General features: G+C 42.8%; 1 protein-coding gene and 1 long non-coding RNA gene across 4 annotated transcripts in view; both read right to left on the reverse strand.

Annotated features, from left to right (window-relative positions):
• LOC135233600 (pikachurin) overlaps window positions 1-18,015 on the reverse strand; it is a 65,082-nt gene extending 47,067 nt beyond the window's left edge. The window contains exons 1-3 of one of the 3 annotated variants that reach the window (XM_064297324.1): window positions 17,876-18,013; window positions 6,157-6,241; window positions 5,954-6,027 (exon numbers count right to left, since the gene is read on the reverse strand). In XM_064297324.1, coding sequence (XP_064153394.1) covers window positions 5,954-6,011 — 58 coding nt within the window. In that variant the 5' untranslated portion in view covers window positions 6,012-6,027; window positions 6,157-6,241; window positions 17,876-18,013. Of the gene's footprint in view, window positions 1-5,943; window positions 6,028-6,156; window positions 6,242-17,875 lie in introns of all 3 variants that reach the window. The other 2 variants (XM_064297325.1, XM_064297323.1) reach the window with 2 other exon arrangements.
• Window positions 14,015-17,366, reverse strand: LOC135233603 (uncharacterized). The gene is made up of 2 exons (XR_010323882.1): window positions 17,161-17,366; window positions 14,015-15,775 (listed from the first exon to the last, which is right to left on the reverse strand). It is a non-coding gene; the product is annotated as an uncharacterized LOC135233603 (long non-coding RNA).
• Window positions 18,016-18,544: the final 529 nt, after the last annotated feature.

An 18,544-nucleotide genomic window follows, 5' to 3' on the forward strand; every position in this document is an offset into this window, starting at 1 on the left:
TTCCAGTTGCAGTGTTATACACTGCATTTAATTTATTTCACAAGAGGCGATGAAACAATGCATTCCAAATGCTGAAAAATTATTGGAACTTAAGCAATATGCAACTAGTGAGAAACTAAGAACTTTTATTTGTTCTACTCTTTGCACATTGTGCTACAGCAATTGTGTGAAGGGTGATATAATAACTCAGATGAAGACCTGCTAATGAGACAGTATGGAGGGTCTGTAATATTATCCAGAACGCTCATTCATCAGTCATAACTGATAAAAACCGCAATGAAACACACTAGAATACAAAAGAATGAATATGCTAGAGGAAAACTTGAGAATGCAGAACAAAAAATAAAAATACATCAATAAAAAAAAGACAGCTATGAAAGCAGAGACGATAACGATAGAAATAATGTAAAGCAGTAACATCAGAGCGGCACTTCAAAGGCAGACTGGTTCGTCTTGTCTCAGTCTGAATAGGGGGTGAAATTCACAGCCTTGCAACACAACATGAAGAGGGGTTGCGCAACTCGATATCCTTCATCTTGTGTTGAGTCGGGCTACAGTACCGCACGCCCTCACTGAGCATCTGTCCTCCACTACCATTCTCTCTCTCTCTCTCTCTCTCTCTGTCGGTCTGTCTGTCTCTCTCACTCTCCCTCTCCGTCTCTCTCCTCTCTCTTCCTCTCTCTCACACACATTCTCTCTCTCTCTCTCTCCCTCTCCATCTCTCTCCTCTCTCTTCCTCTCTCTCACACACATTCTCTCTCTCTCTCTCTGCCCCGTTGCAGAATGAGTCTTTGGAGATGCAGGCCCCTCTGAAGGCCTGAAATCCGATGAGACACCAAAAAAAAAGAGAAAAAAAACGGCGGTGGTGTCGGAGCGTCCCAGCTGTGGCGTGTGTCACCGTCCGCCCCCTCCACGACGCTCCCCTTTGTAGCTCCTTGACTCTTTTTAGAGCGACGCCCTTGGGCGACGCCGATCAGACCCCACCTGCTCCTGAGACCCCGGCCTTTCTCTCGCCGAAATCACCCCATTGTGTGCCCCCCCGCCCCCCCCACCCCCGCGCCACACCCAGATCCTGTTTCTCTTTCAGATTCCAAACTGGGCCTCCTCCTTTGTGCCAAACCTGGCCGGACGAGCAATCGAGCGAGCGATCTTCGGCAAAAAAGGAAGCTTACCAACCGGCAAAGGTTTATTGGACTGATCCGATTTATTCCTCAACCCCAAATGAGAATAACAAGCTCAAACATCTGATGTTAAATGTGGAGTAGTAATTACAACTTTCATTACAGTTTGAAACTCATGAAATTTGAGACTTTTTATGTCCAAGTTTAGACCATCCCTTGTGACTGAGCTACAGGGCCTGAGACGCTTGGCAAGAATAATGATATTAAGAGGTTAAAAAGTGTCTGCGCAAGAAAAACTAACTGTAACGGCCAATTGTCTGGCGGTATTACATTTTCCTGGAAGCTGGGATTCTGACCCCAAATTCTGACCTCCTTTCTCAGGGAAAACTAGACGAAAGTGCCAAAAGCATCCTGGGAAGACTGAGATTCCTGTAAGGATGATGTCAGAGGTCAGCCCAGGCCCAAAGAGCACTTCAGCAGACGCGTCAGGATTGGTTACCGACACCAAACGGGCCTCGACTTTGTGGTGTGTGGCTACAGGATTAGAGCTTGGGCATTCAGTGGAGGCTTGAAGTCTAAGCTTGCCGCATTGCTCTGAAGCACAAAAAAACAAACTACAAATCCCACCGGGACACTCTTGCTTTGGCCTTCGCTTGTTATTTAATTCTTTAAAAAGTCGAGGAACGCACAGAACGCTCTTGTTTTTGCCAGAGAAATTCCCTACCCTTATTCTCCCTCTGTTGCAATTCAACACATCAAACAGACTCATAGTTAAAAACAATGTCATCCCCCCCCACAACCTGTCCAAAATGGGGGCAGCAGGAGGTCACGTTACAGCGTCGCTAAGCTCCCTGGGTTATTTCAGCTGTCCGTGTAAATTTGATTGGTCAGGCACACCTCTGACACGAGCAGTCACATGGTTGGTGCCGATTGTTTGGAACAGAAGCATGTCGGTGTTGCTTGATGAGAGATCAGATATCAGAGCATCCGAGGATCCCCCTGCACAGCCAAAGGGCCGGATTTTATTGGTCAGTGCCACCCATGTGACATCTGCCATCTTTGACCCCTCATGAACTTGACCTTCACTCATGGTACACTTGTGGTCAAAAAATATAACCCACTCTACAACTTGCAACTCTTGAGGTCTGCTAGAATGAAAACAGGCTGACTAAAGATAGAGTAACTGGAAAATTTAGAGATTCTTTTCTGCCTTTCTTTAAGAGAGACAACAATTTAAAAGACAGTTGTTTTACAGACATCTCAATCTGTCATATATTCCAATAAGATGTCTCTCAGAACCCCGATCACGCACAGTTTTCACTGCTCCAGTTAATATCCCTACGGAATACGTTGTTTCCTGTCAAAACATCATTGCTCCCTCTTTCAAGTAACATTCGCAACAGCTTATATTGTCTTTCTGAAACGGACTAATGTTCTCGTTATTTCTTTGTTACGAACACAATATCAAACAAAATGGCAGTTACAGAACGGATTTATGGCTTTTGGATGTACTGAATTGTAGAAGGAATTCAGAGTACAGAGCTGATTTTACAGAAGGGTGCTCGAATGTGATGGGAGAGAGGAGAGGGGTGATGACACTGACTGGATTGGAGGAGTCACTGAACCGTGCCAGTTAGGATACCGGGCAGGAAGCACACTGTTCCTGCTCACACAGAGTCGCTCTGAAGGTCGAAATGGGACAGCCCAGTCATCCACGATCATACATTCTTACTTTTCTTACACTTCTCACTTTGTAGTCCTGACTTAACCCAAAAACTACGATGACTCATCTGTGCCATTCTATTTTTTGAAAATGATGTGAATGTGAATTAAATCCCTCATCTTAAATCGATTTCTTCAGTTAAAATCTGTTTACTTCTACCCCAAAATTGCTCTACGTCTTCTGTAGAATGTTAAATATTTCCAACATTTAATGCAATATGAACAGAATGTTTTTAAACGGATCCATAAGGTGGAACCCGGGCACTTTCCATCAACCAATGAGGGATTGGATCTGTTCCTAATTCCAAACACAATTAATAAAATGGCCATGGGGCAGTACCAGATCTCACCGCAGGTAGAGAACACCTGATTGAGGATCAGCGCTTTGGGATAGAATAAAAAAACTCCCCTCTCTTCAAGATTATTTTACTGCAGTTTTGTTAAATAGTTTTTTTAAGCAGTAAACCAGTAGGTGGCACTGAACTGAATTAGCCAGGAATGTAGGAACACACTGTATATGTATCATTTCAAGTTTTTATGATTCAATTAACCTGTGATGGCAGAGTCCAGACTTCAGTATGACCCGTTTTCTGTCTCCATTTCCATTAGATTTCCAAAATAAAAAGTAATTACAATAGAATTTCATATCGGCTTGGAATGCCTAACTCTGCTGCCTAATGAAATGCTCACTGTTCAGAATAGTCAGATAGACCTTCAAAAATGTGCCACCATTTTACAATCACAGGGGGTCAGGCAGGAAAGCTAGATACCAAAAGACAGGATTTATATAAAAAACCCTTAAGACAGAGGATCGATTACGAAGTGCACAGGTTCCACGCAACTATTACAAAATGAGATAACCAGCCCTGCGAAACTCCATCGTTGACCTTTCCAAAACTGGAACTAGGTAGAGGACACTTAGTCTTACTCAAAGTGAAGGCCACAAGACACTGATTAGATAAGATTAAATTTAACAGGGCCTACACAGTAATCATATGCATCATTTCATTTTGTATACTTTAACAGAGAGGCACAGGCTATGATCCCTTGTGAGCCAATAATTCTGTTCGGTTTGGTTGAAGTTCACCCAAATAGGATTTACTATGTGAATAACACTAATTTTTAGACCAATCAGAATTAACTTCCCCATGACAAGATGTTCATCATATGTTTTGTTTACATTTGGTTTTCAGGGTTTATGACCCATGGGAGTTTATCAATGAAAACCAAAACTAATTACAAAAACGTTAATTACTTCAGAGATCATGCATGACTAAATACTTACAAGCAATTAACACACCTGGAGTAAAACTTGCAAACTATAACTTGCCTGGTTTCTAGACTTGACGCCATTACGAATTTTAGTTCATCATTATCATTGAAGAGATCAAATGTCCACAATCTGTTTTAGTCACTGCCTCACAGAGAAGTATGATTCTCTTCAAAACAGGTAAAGATCAATTACCTCACTGATTATATTATATTGTACATCATTTTTGCAGTAGTTATTTTTAAAAAGAGCCTTTCCAGGACCATGGTCAATGGCAGCTTGCTCTTTATGTTCATACTTCCATGTGCAGATACTGTATAAAAGGGGCTAACAGCCTGTTCTAGACTCCAGAGGATTTCCCTATATAGCCCTGCATTTGTCTCCTCTTGTGAAAGGAAGTACAAAGCATTGAATAATCACCAGCCTGTGTGTCTATTGACCTTGAACTTCTAGTATTATTTCATCATTTTCTCCACCACACTGGTTCCATGGTCAAGGTCACAGGCTGCGATGTTCAACAATCTTGTCTCTGAGCACGTTCAGCAGCATCGAAACCGCTTGTTTTCTTTCTTTCATATCTATACAGTCTTGTTTGTAGTATTTGAAGCAAAGTTCAAGGATCGCACTTCAATGCAACACACTCTGAGGGAAAAATCTGTGAATCTCATCAGGGAAGGATTACCCCCCCCCCCCTCCCCTTCACAAGAAAGAAATTCACACTTTATTAGCTCACTTTGAAATCAACAAATTTCACATTTGACCAAACCATTGAGGAGTCTTTCAGAGGTGAAACATTCTGTATTTTACATGAAAGCATATCAGGTCTTGATTTGCCCCTTTCACGTGACCTGTTGAAAACAATGCGATACTATTATCTAATGCCAAATTAAACAGACATTTCAGATCGTGATTAATCTTGTTCCTGACAGTTGTGGAAAATCAAACAACAGCAGCACTGTATCAGCCTACAACCACAACAGAAATTGTACGCCCAATAAAATTAATGATACGTTCAGCTATAAATAAAATTAGGCCCACTCCTGAAAATGTTTCTCAGTTTAAGGTTACTCTTTAACTAAGATACTGTAGTAAAACTCCTCCAGGTAGGGCTTATCGGGTGAGACATATGAGGTTAAATTCTATAGTGTGTTATTAATCTCTCGTTTGTTCCTCATTAACTATAATTAATAGCAGTATCTGCTTTAGATTGCTTTACTGTCTTTAGATTAGTTTTCTTTACCATTGCAGTCACTGCCAATGCACTGACTTGGGCATTCTATTAAACATTAACAAGAGGAGCCAAGTGAATTTCACATGCAAGGTATGCATGTATCATAAAGTGGGATAAAATTCCGGAAGGGATTTGATTTTGGGGCATCGCAAAGACCCAAAGCAACCCAATGGGAAGCTCACCGGACAGTGAGTAACGCTCCAGAGTTAATCGAGACATTCCATGGAAACGGCTGATTATCTGTGTGAAAATGCCGACCCAGACACCGGGCAACTGCAGCTAGTCCTTCCACGGAGGATCGAGCGGCCTCTTTTAAACTCTCCTGCCTCTCCTGACGGATATTTAGCCTTTAGACTTTCCTGGACTTTGCCACAAACATCTCCATTTTAAACCATGTTAAAAACAACCTGATTAAAACCACAGGCAGGCCGCTGCCTTCAGGGTGGAGCGGAACAACCAGTAAACATTTCCACTCTTTGTTGTAACAAACACACAGAAGAGGCAAAGAGAAAAGTACAGTACCTGTACAGTAGTTATACCCACATTCACAAGATTGAAAAGCCACAGTATTAATGAATCAAATACACTGCATACTCCACCTGTTGTTACCTTTCACCCTGAGAGCTGGACTTGAAACCACACAGCGTTCATGACCGACATTCACCATATCCTGAATCAGCTACCTGTAGATAAATCCATAGAATGATATATAAATGGCACATAAAATAACTCGCCCAAGGATGAACTGTAGAGCACTTGATTTCCTAAGCAGCATAATAACAGGGTGCATATATTTATTATAGGGCACTTACATACATTTGATGTCTCCAAATGGAATGCCTCCCTGAATCTCAGGAGACGTTTGTTCTCAGAGCAGTGGCGCTAAGTTCTGGAGTCCTGTGGGATGATATGCAATAATAAGATCTAACCCTGGGCAGCAGGTCATCAGGAGCCTCGTCAGCCAATGAAGACTCCTCAGTCAGTGGTACATGTTTGTGCTTAGCTGGTGGACTGCAGAGTGAAATGGAACAATGCTTGCCTGCTGTATGGAGGGATGGCCTGTGATTGGACATTCCAAATATGGTAGGGAAAAAAGACTTCAAAATTAAACTGGTGAAATTCCAGGCCTGTTCCTCTTTCTTCAATTATTGAGTTCATATCGCATGTGTCTTACATTAAGTTCAAATGTTTCAATATATATCCTCCTAAGACTCCGCCAATTCATTTTTGTTCCCTGTAGGGGACGTGAGTCTCTGGACCTTATTCTCAAGAATCGTATATTCCACTATTCTGAAATCTACACTACAAATGACAATCAATAAAAAGAAATTAAATAATAATTTTGAAAATATTTTCACTGCAAAATGTTTTTGTCATTCAAGACATTATGTCAAAAAGATCTAGAAAATATTTTATTCTGTTGAATCTCAGGGGAATATGACACGCACAGGAACAAGAATATTTTAAACTTATCAGGCTTGAAGACAAAGGTTCAGAAGGATCATCCAATAATCTATACATCTTGCTAAAATATTTGCTATCCCCAAACAGAGGGCTAATGAAATGCCACAGTTATTTCCAGTAAAGCAAAATTTCAGGACTCACATATCTGAATTCCCCACGGTAAAAGTGCATCTCGACAATTTCCAGCCAGAGGACAGCGGGGACCAGACGATACACAGGAATGCCTCCTGATGCGTTAACTAGGAGATCAGGTGATCGCAAGCTCCAGGTGATGCTCACACCACCCGGAGGGGATGAGGGTAGGGTCCAGTAAGAGTTTGAGTTACTACGGTGTCGCCAATAATCACACTTGGGAGCGAGGGACTCAAAAAACAAAGTGAGGGAGGCGGTTTTTTGGTGAAGCGTCCCTCTTGTAGACTGAGGCTGAGCGATGCCCGTGGAACTAGGCCAGGTCTGCGGTGACGGAGGAAGGCAGGAACCGTCTGAGGATCCACAGGGAACGCTCTCGCACTCCATCACATGCATCCGGGGTTCCCTGAAGGCTGGAGTGTGCATTTCTCCCCTTTCAACTGTTCCCATAATAATTTATGACGCGCTGCACTATTCTTAAAAATGCGAGACTCACAGTATGTGAACCACCTCTGGATTACTGCTACTGCATGAGTAACACCAAGCTCAGTGCTTTCACATTAGCGTGCTCATAGATGTAAAACCATGGTTACAACTCAGGGACATACATGCAAACACAACCATCCTTTCTGCTAAGCTTAGTCTGCGCTTCTGTGTTGTATTCAAGCCCTTTGTTTAATGATCAAATAAACACTTCCACCTGTTCTCACCACAGCTCAATGAACTCCAGACCCTCGGTTTGTGTACTATGTGTGTGTGTGTGTGTTTGCCCTGGTGCTAGTCTTTGATTATGTCCGTGTTCCAGCATAAACAGACTACAATCAAAAAATGGCAAAACATTGAACATGAAGAACAGCATTCTTACAATTCAACAAACTTAAAGAGGCTTTAAAAAGCTTTCTTTTACCATGTGATAATATGCTAAAATACTTATGCATTTATTTTCAATACTTTAAGTAATTTTGGAAAAGAGAAGGTGTCACCTTCTGATACAGAATCACATCTTAAATCAGGGCTGCCCTGGAGATCTACCGTCAGGTAGGTTTTCGTTTTTCAACCCTAATTGAGCACACCTGATTATAATTATTAGCAGCTTAACAGGATCTCTGGCTGTTGAACGAGGTGTTCTTTGTCAGGGTTGGGAGTTAAAACCTACAGGATGGTTGGCTTCTAAGAAAAGGGTTGGGCGGCCCCGTCTCAGATGGATAGTATTTACATGCACAGGGACGCACGTCAATCTGCAGTACTGTTCAACAACGATCCTTTTTTCAGTTGCCGTACACAGCCCTTAGATTAGTGGTGAAGAAGATGACCCCATGGGAAAATGAAGGTCCACTTTCCCTGGAACTACACTTGATCTCAATATCTGATGGGTCAGCTAAATTTTTTAGCTGTGTAGAAGAAAATAAAGATCTGGATGGACAACACAATAATTTGTGTATTTGTATTTGAAAGAACATCACTGAAATATACAAAAATGCGTACACACAGGAGGAACACATAGCTTATCGGTAGACTCTAGATTAACCTGACTATAAAATGAATCGAAAAAACCTTTACGAAGGCAAATAGGAACAGACCAAAAGAGTTTAAACACCGTATACCTCTCTCCAAAGGACCCAAACCAACAGCTCGTTCATAGTGTCTCACAGTTCAGCATAACCGACCAAGCTCCTGAACCATGCACCAGTTCAATACGGCACGACTCCTTGCATACTTCTGTGGAAATTCTTTTTTAAATGCTTACAGGTTCGAGGAGAAGGGGCTCCCTGCTAACCAACAGTACGGTTGTTATTACCCAGATTTTTACCCCCAACAGGAACCTATTTATTTTGAATTCTTGTCTATTTCTCCGTGCAGTATGAAAAAAACAATTCCCATAAACACACATTTCATAAGTGGATACACATGTCGGCTAATACCACAGAGGCTGAAATTTCACTCCTCCTAGACCATTTCACTTAATTCACCTCTGTGAACTTCAAAGCAGGCTTGACTAGATGCTTAGTCACTGATAAACATCCGCATCTTCTCATCAAGGCAAACTTGCGTGTCTTTTAATGTTAAAGGTCTCTTAGCAACGGACGCCACGTGCGCAGATGAGGGAGGGAGGCGTGCTCTGTGATTGGTCATGAACATGGAATGTCACAGAACCCCTTTGGTGGCTCAATCATTCCGACCTTCCTGGCATTCCCAGGGCGTGTCCCAGGGTTCCCTTTACCTCGTTTTCCCTCTCGCGTGCAGATCCCGGATCAGTGATTGGCCGGTGAGCGGTCTACACGACATTCCAAGCGCTGGTCACAGTTCCGTGGGACCCGAAGGAGTTGGGAAATTTGGGATGCGGTCTCTGAAGCAGACTGAGCGCTTTCGCTAATCCCGTTGCTATGTGCCCGAGAGATCGCAGAGAGGAACCTGTCCCTCCAACACACAAACAATGTACTGAATTAGAGGAGGGCCTTGCGCGATCATGTGGGGGCAGGAGGAGCTATATCACAGAAAACAGTTGGGGGGGCATTTCTTTCAACAAATAAGCAGTTTTTGCTTGAAAAAGTTCTTGCTAGCATATGATGGAGCAAGAACTCGAGCATTTGTTATTCTGGCTGGAAGAGATCCTAATAGAATTATAATGGCAACTCTCGCTGAATACTATAAATTCAGAACTGGCACACTTAATGGTGAAGTAAAATGTTTATTTCACAGAGTGAACTAATGATGTGAGAGCGTGCCTAGGCAGGAGAAAGCACTGAAAAATACTTTTTAGGCTTGGCATTTTACACAAGATATACAGTATACCCCTTCTTGTACTTGACTCACATGGGAATTGGCCAAATATTTTACTAACACACTGCTGAAAACATCTCAGGCATTCATTCTGGGATTCAATCTACATTTGTTCTTAACTTTAACAAGCATTTGTTTCTAACTTTCACAAACATTTGTTATTAACTTTCACAAACATTTGTTCTTAACTTCAACAAACATTTGTTTCTAACTTTCACAAACATTTGTTATTAACTTCCACAAACATTTGTTCTCAACTTTTACATGCTCATACTGCTGATCATGGGACATGAGGGACAATGGTATGCGTAATGTTGTGATTTTCTATCTATCTGATTATTTATCAAATTGTGTTTGTGGCTGACAGTAACCATGGTATACAAACCTGAATTTGGTTTTGCTCACAAGACTGGAAATATGGGACAAAGACCCATTGGCATTTAACACTAGCACTCAGTTCAACTGCATTACATGTCTGTTTTTTAAATAACTATCACAGCGTCAAAAACGGGTGAGATCAGCCAAAACACAGAAGTTCTCAAGGCCTTGTGTTTTAAACGCACAGATTTCTCAACGCAAGTGCTGTCAACTCCTATAGATTTGTTGTTGTTTTTGAGGTCTCGTCTCTGATGAAGAAGTGTAGGAAACTACACCACAAATTTTCCTTCAGGACCATAGGGAACAGTTACAACTGAAAACATGTTTAATGCAACGTTTTGAAGAGCAATCAGGTAATGTACACTCACACAACCTCTGGAGGCATAACATCCCTGTGTTTGCTACTTTGGAGTTACTTTTCTTGTAGTGTATTTTCTTTCTGAAGACCACAAACTCCCTAATGCCTCTGTAGCAGCCATTTTAAAGCCCGCAGATCACCAGAAACGTCTGTAAATATGTGAAATACCCTTCCCTGTGTATCGGGTCAATCGAAAACATACGCCAAAACTGAAATAGCATCAAAAAAAACTTTGGAAAAGTGAGCTATCCCTTCAAGGAGAATCGGTTCAAGCACAGAAGATCCCAGTCTGATCCATTAATGGGATACCTGGTTTTTCTCTCGAGAAAGAACGCAGAGAAACAGGGTTTCCATCTAACGACCGTAATTGAAACAGCGCTGCGTGGCTCAATTAAGTAAATAAGCAACAGGGATGGCAGACTTCGTGGCCAGCCTTTGGGGTATGTTATGTTTCACCAGCGGCTCACATACGTTGCTTCGTAGCAAGCCATGTAAAGTCACAGGACTGACTCATTCTTTTGAGCTGACATTCCAGATTCAAAACAGACGGTCGGACCGTGCCCGCGGGAGCTGGGACGATGATGACAGAGAGCGCGGGGTCGACGCGGGAAGGTCCCGTCATACTGTGGGCGTCCGCTTCGGTCCGCGGCCAGGAATTCAAAAACAACGTCAGGCCAGCGAGACGCGCGAACGAAAGCCACAGCCCGGTTCGCGGACAAAACAGGTAGCCCCCCGCCGACGGGACGCCAGGGCACGAGGAGAGCGTGCTCACCTGTCTCTGCGGCACACGTCTGTCACGTCCAAACCTGCACGCGGAGAACAAAAGCAAAACAAGAGTCCCCCCCTCCCCCCCCCAGCACCGCCCCGCCCCCTCTAAATCCGCGTGTCCATCCCTCAATCGCCTGTGCGGCCTGCCAGACAGTGCGGCTCCTGTTAGCATTTAGCGCTCTGGAGGCCGTCCAACGGTGCCCAGCTGCATCAACTGACTCCACTTTGCTCCAGTCACTTTGTGCCAATGACACGAATACGCCGAGCCGTAGACCAAGTCCTTATGGGGTAGAGGGGCTCGCACACATTAACCCGTCCGTCCGCGCCTTGACAGAAGTGTCCGTGAAAAATAACAGGAAAGGGCTGCTATTGCCGCCACTTCTATTAGTAAAAACAACCATGGAGGCCTACTCCTTATTGTTAGCATATTTTTAGTAGCAGTTGTAGATGTACAAGTAACAACACAAGTGCGCCCATTAGGTGAGTGGTGTTGAAGCACAGTAAGATCTTGCATTAGTCACTAGCTTCAAAGACCAACATCTCTTGTTCCACCCTATGATTCAGACCACAGAATCACACACCTTCAAAACTCCGCACACATGACTAGGGCCACCAATTTGCCATCAATAGGGCGACTTGATTTCTCCCAGGTACTTCAGTTCTCCACCAACAAGAGGTCAACAGCCTTTTTCTCAAGGTTAATGACTTAAAATAACCTGTCTCAAACAATGTCCAACAATTCTACCAATTGCATCACCCCAGACATCTACCATGATGACGTAATAATTTCCACTAATTAAGCAGATATGATAATTAACATATACTTACGCCAAATTCAGTTTAAATATTTAGGATCATTTAACTTGTTATCCATATTTATCCATTTTCTTTTTATCTTGGTTGCTGTGACTTTCTCCACGGCAATAAAACAATTGGTAGCAATAAAGTCTGTCATGATTTTCCTGCATGATTTATGCAGTTATGAACCATAAACATTTTATATGGAGCCAAAGGAGGGGAAACCCCACTCAGCTGTAAAAAAAATTAAAAAATAAAAAATCTTAGGGGAGGGTCAAAATGAAAAAAACATTTGCACATTCAAAAAGGTATGACATCAGGTGCAATAGAATACGGTGATTACAATGATGACACAAAGATCAACGTACACGTGTATTAAGTATTACTAAGGGGAATGGATTTAAGGGATAGGGTCAAAGAATATTCTCTAGGTCATGATCAGACTGTTTCAGTCTGTTTTGACTGGTTTATTTCAGTTTTTTGCTTGTCCAATTCCCAGATTCCTCATTCAACCTCCAATCAACTTGGTCCAGGAGGGGGTGTGAATGAGGTGTGCCTTGTTAGGGTTGTACTGAAAACCTACAGGATGGTAGATCTCTAGGAACAGGGTTGGTTACCACTGCTTTATATCTACAGTAAACACCCTGACTGTGCACGAAGACGCTGTGAAATGGCAGAAGCTTCAGCACAGCTCTGATAAAAACCATTTGGGAATCTCAAATCGTGGATCTAACATAAGTAAAGAAAAAAAAACCAGACCTCAGTCTGTCCCTATGCCATACGAAAGGCAAAAGTGACATGAGATATACACAAAGGCTGCACAGTGGATCATCTGCTCTCAAAATAATTGAGTTCTTGTTTGGGGTAAAAGGGGTCGGACTGGGGCACGAAGGGCTGTACTGTGCATTAAAGGGAGTCCTTCTCTTCAAAACTGTCGACATTTCCCAAAAAAGGGAAACCCTTGATTCTTCGGGTGAATGACATTACACAGACAAGCTTTTGTCTCAGCATCTTCTGGAAACTCTACTGACAAAAATGTGGATTCATTCATTATTCTGTTTCCTATACTAAACATTGAAAGACAAATGTTAATTCCTGTCTATCTGAAGATGTTAGACAATGCATTTAATAAATAGGCCAACAGGCCAGACATGTTTTAATGGATATGCTTTTTTTTCCCTTCCTTTTTTAAACACGTATTGGAATAGTTATTGGCAAATGTCAAATTCTAATAGATTTATCAGAAAATGTTGTTCATTGGCCTTTCATGGATGTCATTACTGACATTCTTTTGATCTATGCACGTCAACACACACACACACACACACACACACACACACACACACAGTTTGCCCCCACAGCACACTTTAAGGAGTGGTAGTGCCTACAATGCAAGAGTGTTTTTTGGTAGTTTTGTTTTGTTTATACACTGAGTCTGCAATGACCCTGGACAGGATATGGAGATGGCACCCTCCTTCAGCTGTTCTAAGGATTCACAGCCAGACAGAACAGGAGCTGAAGAACAGCAAGGATCTCTGTCCCTCTACACTGTACGTCACAGTTCAACAGGGAACAGCCCGAGTTTCCCCAGGAACTTAGCCAAAAGCACACAGTAACACGCTGTTTATGTTTGGACTATTTTGACTATATCGCCAGAGGGTCTGTTTTGGTTTATGATTTGAATAACTGGTATGCAAATTCTATCCCATTGTCTTCTGATGCCTGCAAAATTTGAAATCTGTTTGGCTTCATTGTCAGTGGAACTGTTTGTGCAAACCCTGGGATATGTGACATAGTTTATTATATTGAACTATAATTTCCCAGCACGCATACAAGCAAAAAAAAAGACATAGAAGCTACTTCGAGCACAACCACCAACACAAATTTGTAAGGAGGGGCTCAATTTCTCTATGAACCGCCCTAGGTATACGCTGTGGATAGACTAACAGAAAACACACAAGACAAATCCCCCATTTTGAAGACACCAGCCAAGCACAGCCTCCTGTTGTGACACCCCCCCTACCAGTGGATGCGCACATCCAAACCAAAAGACAAAAGAGGCGGAGCCAAACATGAATAATGAATGAGGCACAGACTCATAATTATGTAATGAAATAAATAACAATGACTCAGGCGCGTGGCGCTGCTGAATGGGGGAGTAAGCACCGGCAGGAAAATCTGACGTGAGCAGAAAGCTGGGGGGTCGGACTGAGTAACGGGCGCGTGTCCTTTCCAAATAACTAAAAGGAGTAACAAGCCGCCCACGTCCGCACTGAAGCCACATTGATTAGGCTGCTGACAAATGCGAGTGACCAAAAACAAACCCAAAAATAGAAGGACTTCAGACAAAGTCGCGTTTTGTGTTTTCCCTCTCCACTGTGACTGCACCAGCGTGACACTGATAGGTCATGATGGGACCCAGTCACCAGCTAGGGCTAAATGTTAAAGCCATAGACTGGAATAGCAGCGATATTACACCAAAAATACGAATAGCAATTTTTATGACACAAAACCTGCATTTAAATGTAAAATACTGGTATGGTACTGAGGAGATGAGAAGATAGAACATAATTGCATGAGCGTGTTCCTCAAGTTCAAAGTTTTTTTTGTTTTTTTGGATTTGCCAAAAGATGTCAACTGTAACATTTCATGAAACATGAAGACTATTGACTTCCTGTCTTGAATGTATTTACTTTAGCAAATCCGTCCCATCTGAGGAGGGGTAACCATCGAGCAATTCTGACCCTCTCGGGATTGATAATTTGCGGGGTTTCGCAAATTATCAATCGCAAGAGACACAATCGACTCATACTGACACAAAGACTCCCAAATCCACTGGGGTGTTTCTTCAACAGGTCTGGTCTACATGGATTGGTAGTAACTCTTTAATGAGTTGAAGGTGTAATGAAGGTTCTCAACAAGCATTATTTCTTTCCTGCCCTATGAGTCTTTTGCTGGCAGGCATGTTGTGTAGGAGTGATCCTGACCAATTAAACTGTAAAAAATTCAGAGCATTGTAAACATGATCGGTTAATGAGAAGCCAGTTTAAATCTTTCTGATTTGAGGTTATTGGTACTGTGTGGGTATCATGTCATTAGAAACATAGTTCATTGGTGATCACCTGGTCTTGTAGCAGCCACCCAGGTAGTCAGGTAGTCACTGAAGACCCACCATTTTAAACTGTACCACGGCACCTCAGCTCAAACTAACCGCTGATTGTGTGTGACTTCTATCTTACAGCTTGGGAGTCTTTGCCGTTGCTCATGTAATGCAGCTCAACACTCGTTTGTACAACTTAGTTTACTGTTGAATAGGGTAGTTGACAAGCTGTCAATCAAGTCTGTGCTTGCACTTGCTGTCTCTCTTGTAACCGTAGTCTCCACCTCTGGGGAATTACTGTACTTCAATCCCTTATATGCACACTTGCAGTGCAAGTTGCTCTGGATAAAAGTGTCTGCCAGTCAAGCATTGTTGTCCTCCCTCTGAAAGGCTACAGACACGGTAGGGTTAGGATGAAGGTACCACGGGCAAATCTACAATTGGTGTCACGTAGAATCTTTATTGCAGACCACCTTTTCTTCCTTCAACCATTTTTTCTGGTGGAGTTTCAAGAGCATTTGAAATGATATCGGGCTTCGTTAGCACCAGTACACCAATATACTGCGCCAGTCAGCACTTCTCAAATTTAGGGCCCTCTGAGCAGTAATCCTCGAACGCTGAAATGGCGCGGATGTTTCTGGAAGAGCTGGGCCGACTGGAAAACAGACGAAGCCACGAAAGTGCACAATGAGGGCAGAGGAACGAGAGACGGGATCCAAAAGGGGAAATACTACACTGTACAAGGATTCACAGAGGCGTTGATGGGAGCTTCAGAGCTAATGTATAAACTACTCCCTAATCTAAATTTATGGACTTCACCTCCCTGCAGAACAGCTGAAAAATGTCTCTTAGTGAAAGACTACTGAACTTACACCAGGTTTCAAGTTTCATTTAAAAAATTTTTTTGAGAGAGACCTTTCCCCATTTCACTATCTATTGTTTTATGGCTCAAAGAAATCTGCTTCCTAGTTTTCTGCACGGTTCACGGTTCATGGTGTCATTTAGAAACGCTGATGAATGAAAACTGTGACCGGACTCTGGCGTGTCCTGGACTCCTTCCACAATGCAGAGAAAGTGCCTCCATGCCGTCTGAACTACCCATGTCTAACTGGAACCTTTTTTTTCCTGAAGATGGTTCTTGTGCCTCCAAGACGCTGCAGCTATAAGCAGCTCAGCCGGCAGACGGCAAGTTTAAAAGCAACAGCCCCTCTGCTTCTGACGACGGGTCGCGTCCTCACGAACTGACAGAAGAGGACTCTGCACTTCCGAAATGAACGGTTAAAGAAGGAAGGGAATCAAAATAGGAATCGACATGGCATTGCAATTTCAGTGATCAATGACCCATTTTCTTTTTTTACGAGATGGGTGGGGAGCACAGCCGCGGCGGTCTGGCGGAGCTGTGGCACGCGCACGATCACATGCACAGTCCCTGGCTACAGTGGCACTATGATCTTTGCTCTGATCTCCGTCTGGAAGAAACTGGTAATGACACAGACGAGTCTCTCACCCGGTGCTACGTCGATGACAAAGTCCCCGGCTTACTAATTAACGGTCTCCACGTCCTCCCGAGCGAGACATTTTAACCGAGATTTAGAGTTAAACATTTCCCCGTTTATTTACGTTCATATCTAGCACGTAAAGCGTTTCCTGCTTCAGAACGTCCTTTCTCTCTCTGTTCCTTTGTAAATAAATAAATAAATAATAATCAGCCACTTAGGCCTCACTCTGTCAAGGCTATCATTGCTACGGCCATAATGTTGAGCTCTAATTCTGCGGCGTGTTTATCGTAGTCAAAGCAATTATCTTATCTGAAGCGCTCTAATGGCTGCGGATGAGGTTCACCTCGTGTCCCGCACATGAAACGCTGAATATCACCGCGCACGAGATAGCAGCTGAAATGCACTAAACCGGGAGTTTAATAACATTACAGCACTATTTCATAATCCTTCTAAACAAAGTTTTTGAAATGAGGGAAATATTTTTAAAATAAGCCCCCGACGGTCAGCACAGTTAGACGCGTGAATCTCATATGGTTCTAACCTGACAACATCACAGACGCTGTTCTATCAGTCTTCTCTCCGTGATTGACAGAAATAAAGAAAAAAAATTATTTAGTGCCTCCCTAGAAACATGAAATTGGCAAATTGATACACCGAAGTAACAACAAGCACATCAAACAGTAACAACCCCTAATGTGTGCGATGGAGACGTGCAATTTATCTGTTGAGTTATTTTTGACACGAGGTTACCTACCCAGTGATTTATCGCCCATTAATTAGTCAGTCTGATGTTGCACGAGCCCTAAATACCGCAAAAAACGGTAACCCTCGATTCTTCAGGTCAAACTTTGCCTAGCGCCACGCCCTCCCCTACACCCTAACCCCCCCCCCTCCCTCCCTCCCCAAAAAAATGCCCAAGCGAAATCTCTGCAAGACGGAGCGGGAGACACAGAGGGCCAAAAAAACAAGAGAAACGAAAGAAGCAGAAGCTCATAATCAGAGAAAGCAATCTGGGCACGCCGCCAGCCGTGACAGCCGCAATTATATTTAACCCCACACGCATATCTCAGTGGAAACGCGAGAGATCGGACTTTGTTATGGAATGAGATCAATTAAATGTCATCCATCCATATTTGCCAATTGCCACGGGGCAATGGCGCTACTCTCGTCACACACTACGCCCTCCTACGAGGGGCAACTTGACATTTTGAAGCCCCTTTGGAGGGCAGGTTTTTAAATAATGACAGGTACAGTACCTGGGAAATGCAGAGACATCGTACAACGAGAATTCCCGTCGGAAACCAGTACTTGAGTTTTCCCCACCATGCGATTGCATTAATCCGGCTGTCCAATCGTTTTGGCCTTTCGCCGGAGGCGGAGAAACTGGCAGCGAAACGGAAGTACCGTGATCAGGTGCAATGGCTTTCCGTTTCCCTTTATTTTAAAGATCACATAAATGACATGTATTGAACGGTTAATGCGCATTGTATGAAACAGAGAACGTCAAATAGAGTAACTGTAAAAATGCATCTATATTGTCTATAGTCTATAAAGGTATGATTACATAATGTAAATTGGCTCATTTCTCTGTTTATTGTCTGCATATCTAGCCCATATAATCCGAAATATAAATATGTTGCATTGATTAACACACACACACACACACACACAAAACATATACAAGTGTCTATTTAAATGTCTAAAGATGCTTTGAAGTCTGCAAGGCCATCAAAACTTGGCAAACTCACTGAAAAGTAACAGAACAACCCACTTGCTTCTTTTAACAATATACAGTGCCACCTATCAAGCAATCTCACTGCTGATCAAAAGTGCATTGGCAATTTGTTTAAGCAAATAAAGGAAATATGTTCCAGCAGGTTGCAGGGTGTTTATGAACAGGGGTGTGTGCTTCATCCAACAGAGGG

This window comes from Anguilla rostrata, chromosome 10 (genome assembly GCF_018555375.3).
Source record: "Anguilla rostrata isolate EN2019 chromosome 10, ASM1855537v3, whole genome shotgun sequence".
Classification (NCBI taxonomy): Eukaryota; Metazoa; Chordata; class Actinopteri; order Anguilliformes; family Anguillidae; genus Anguilla; species Anguilla rostrata.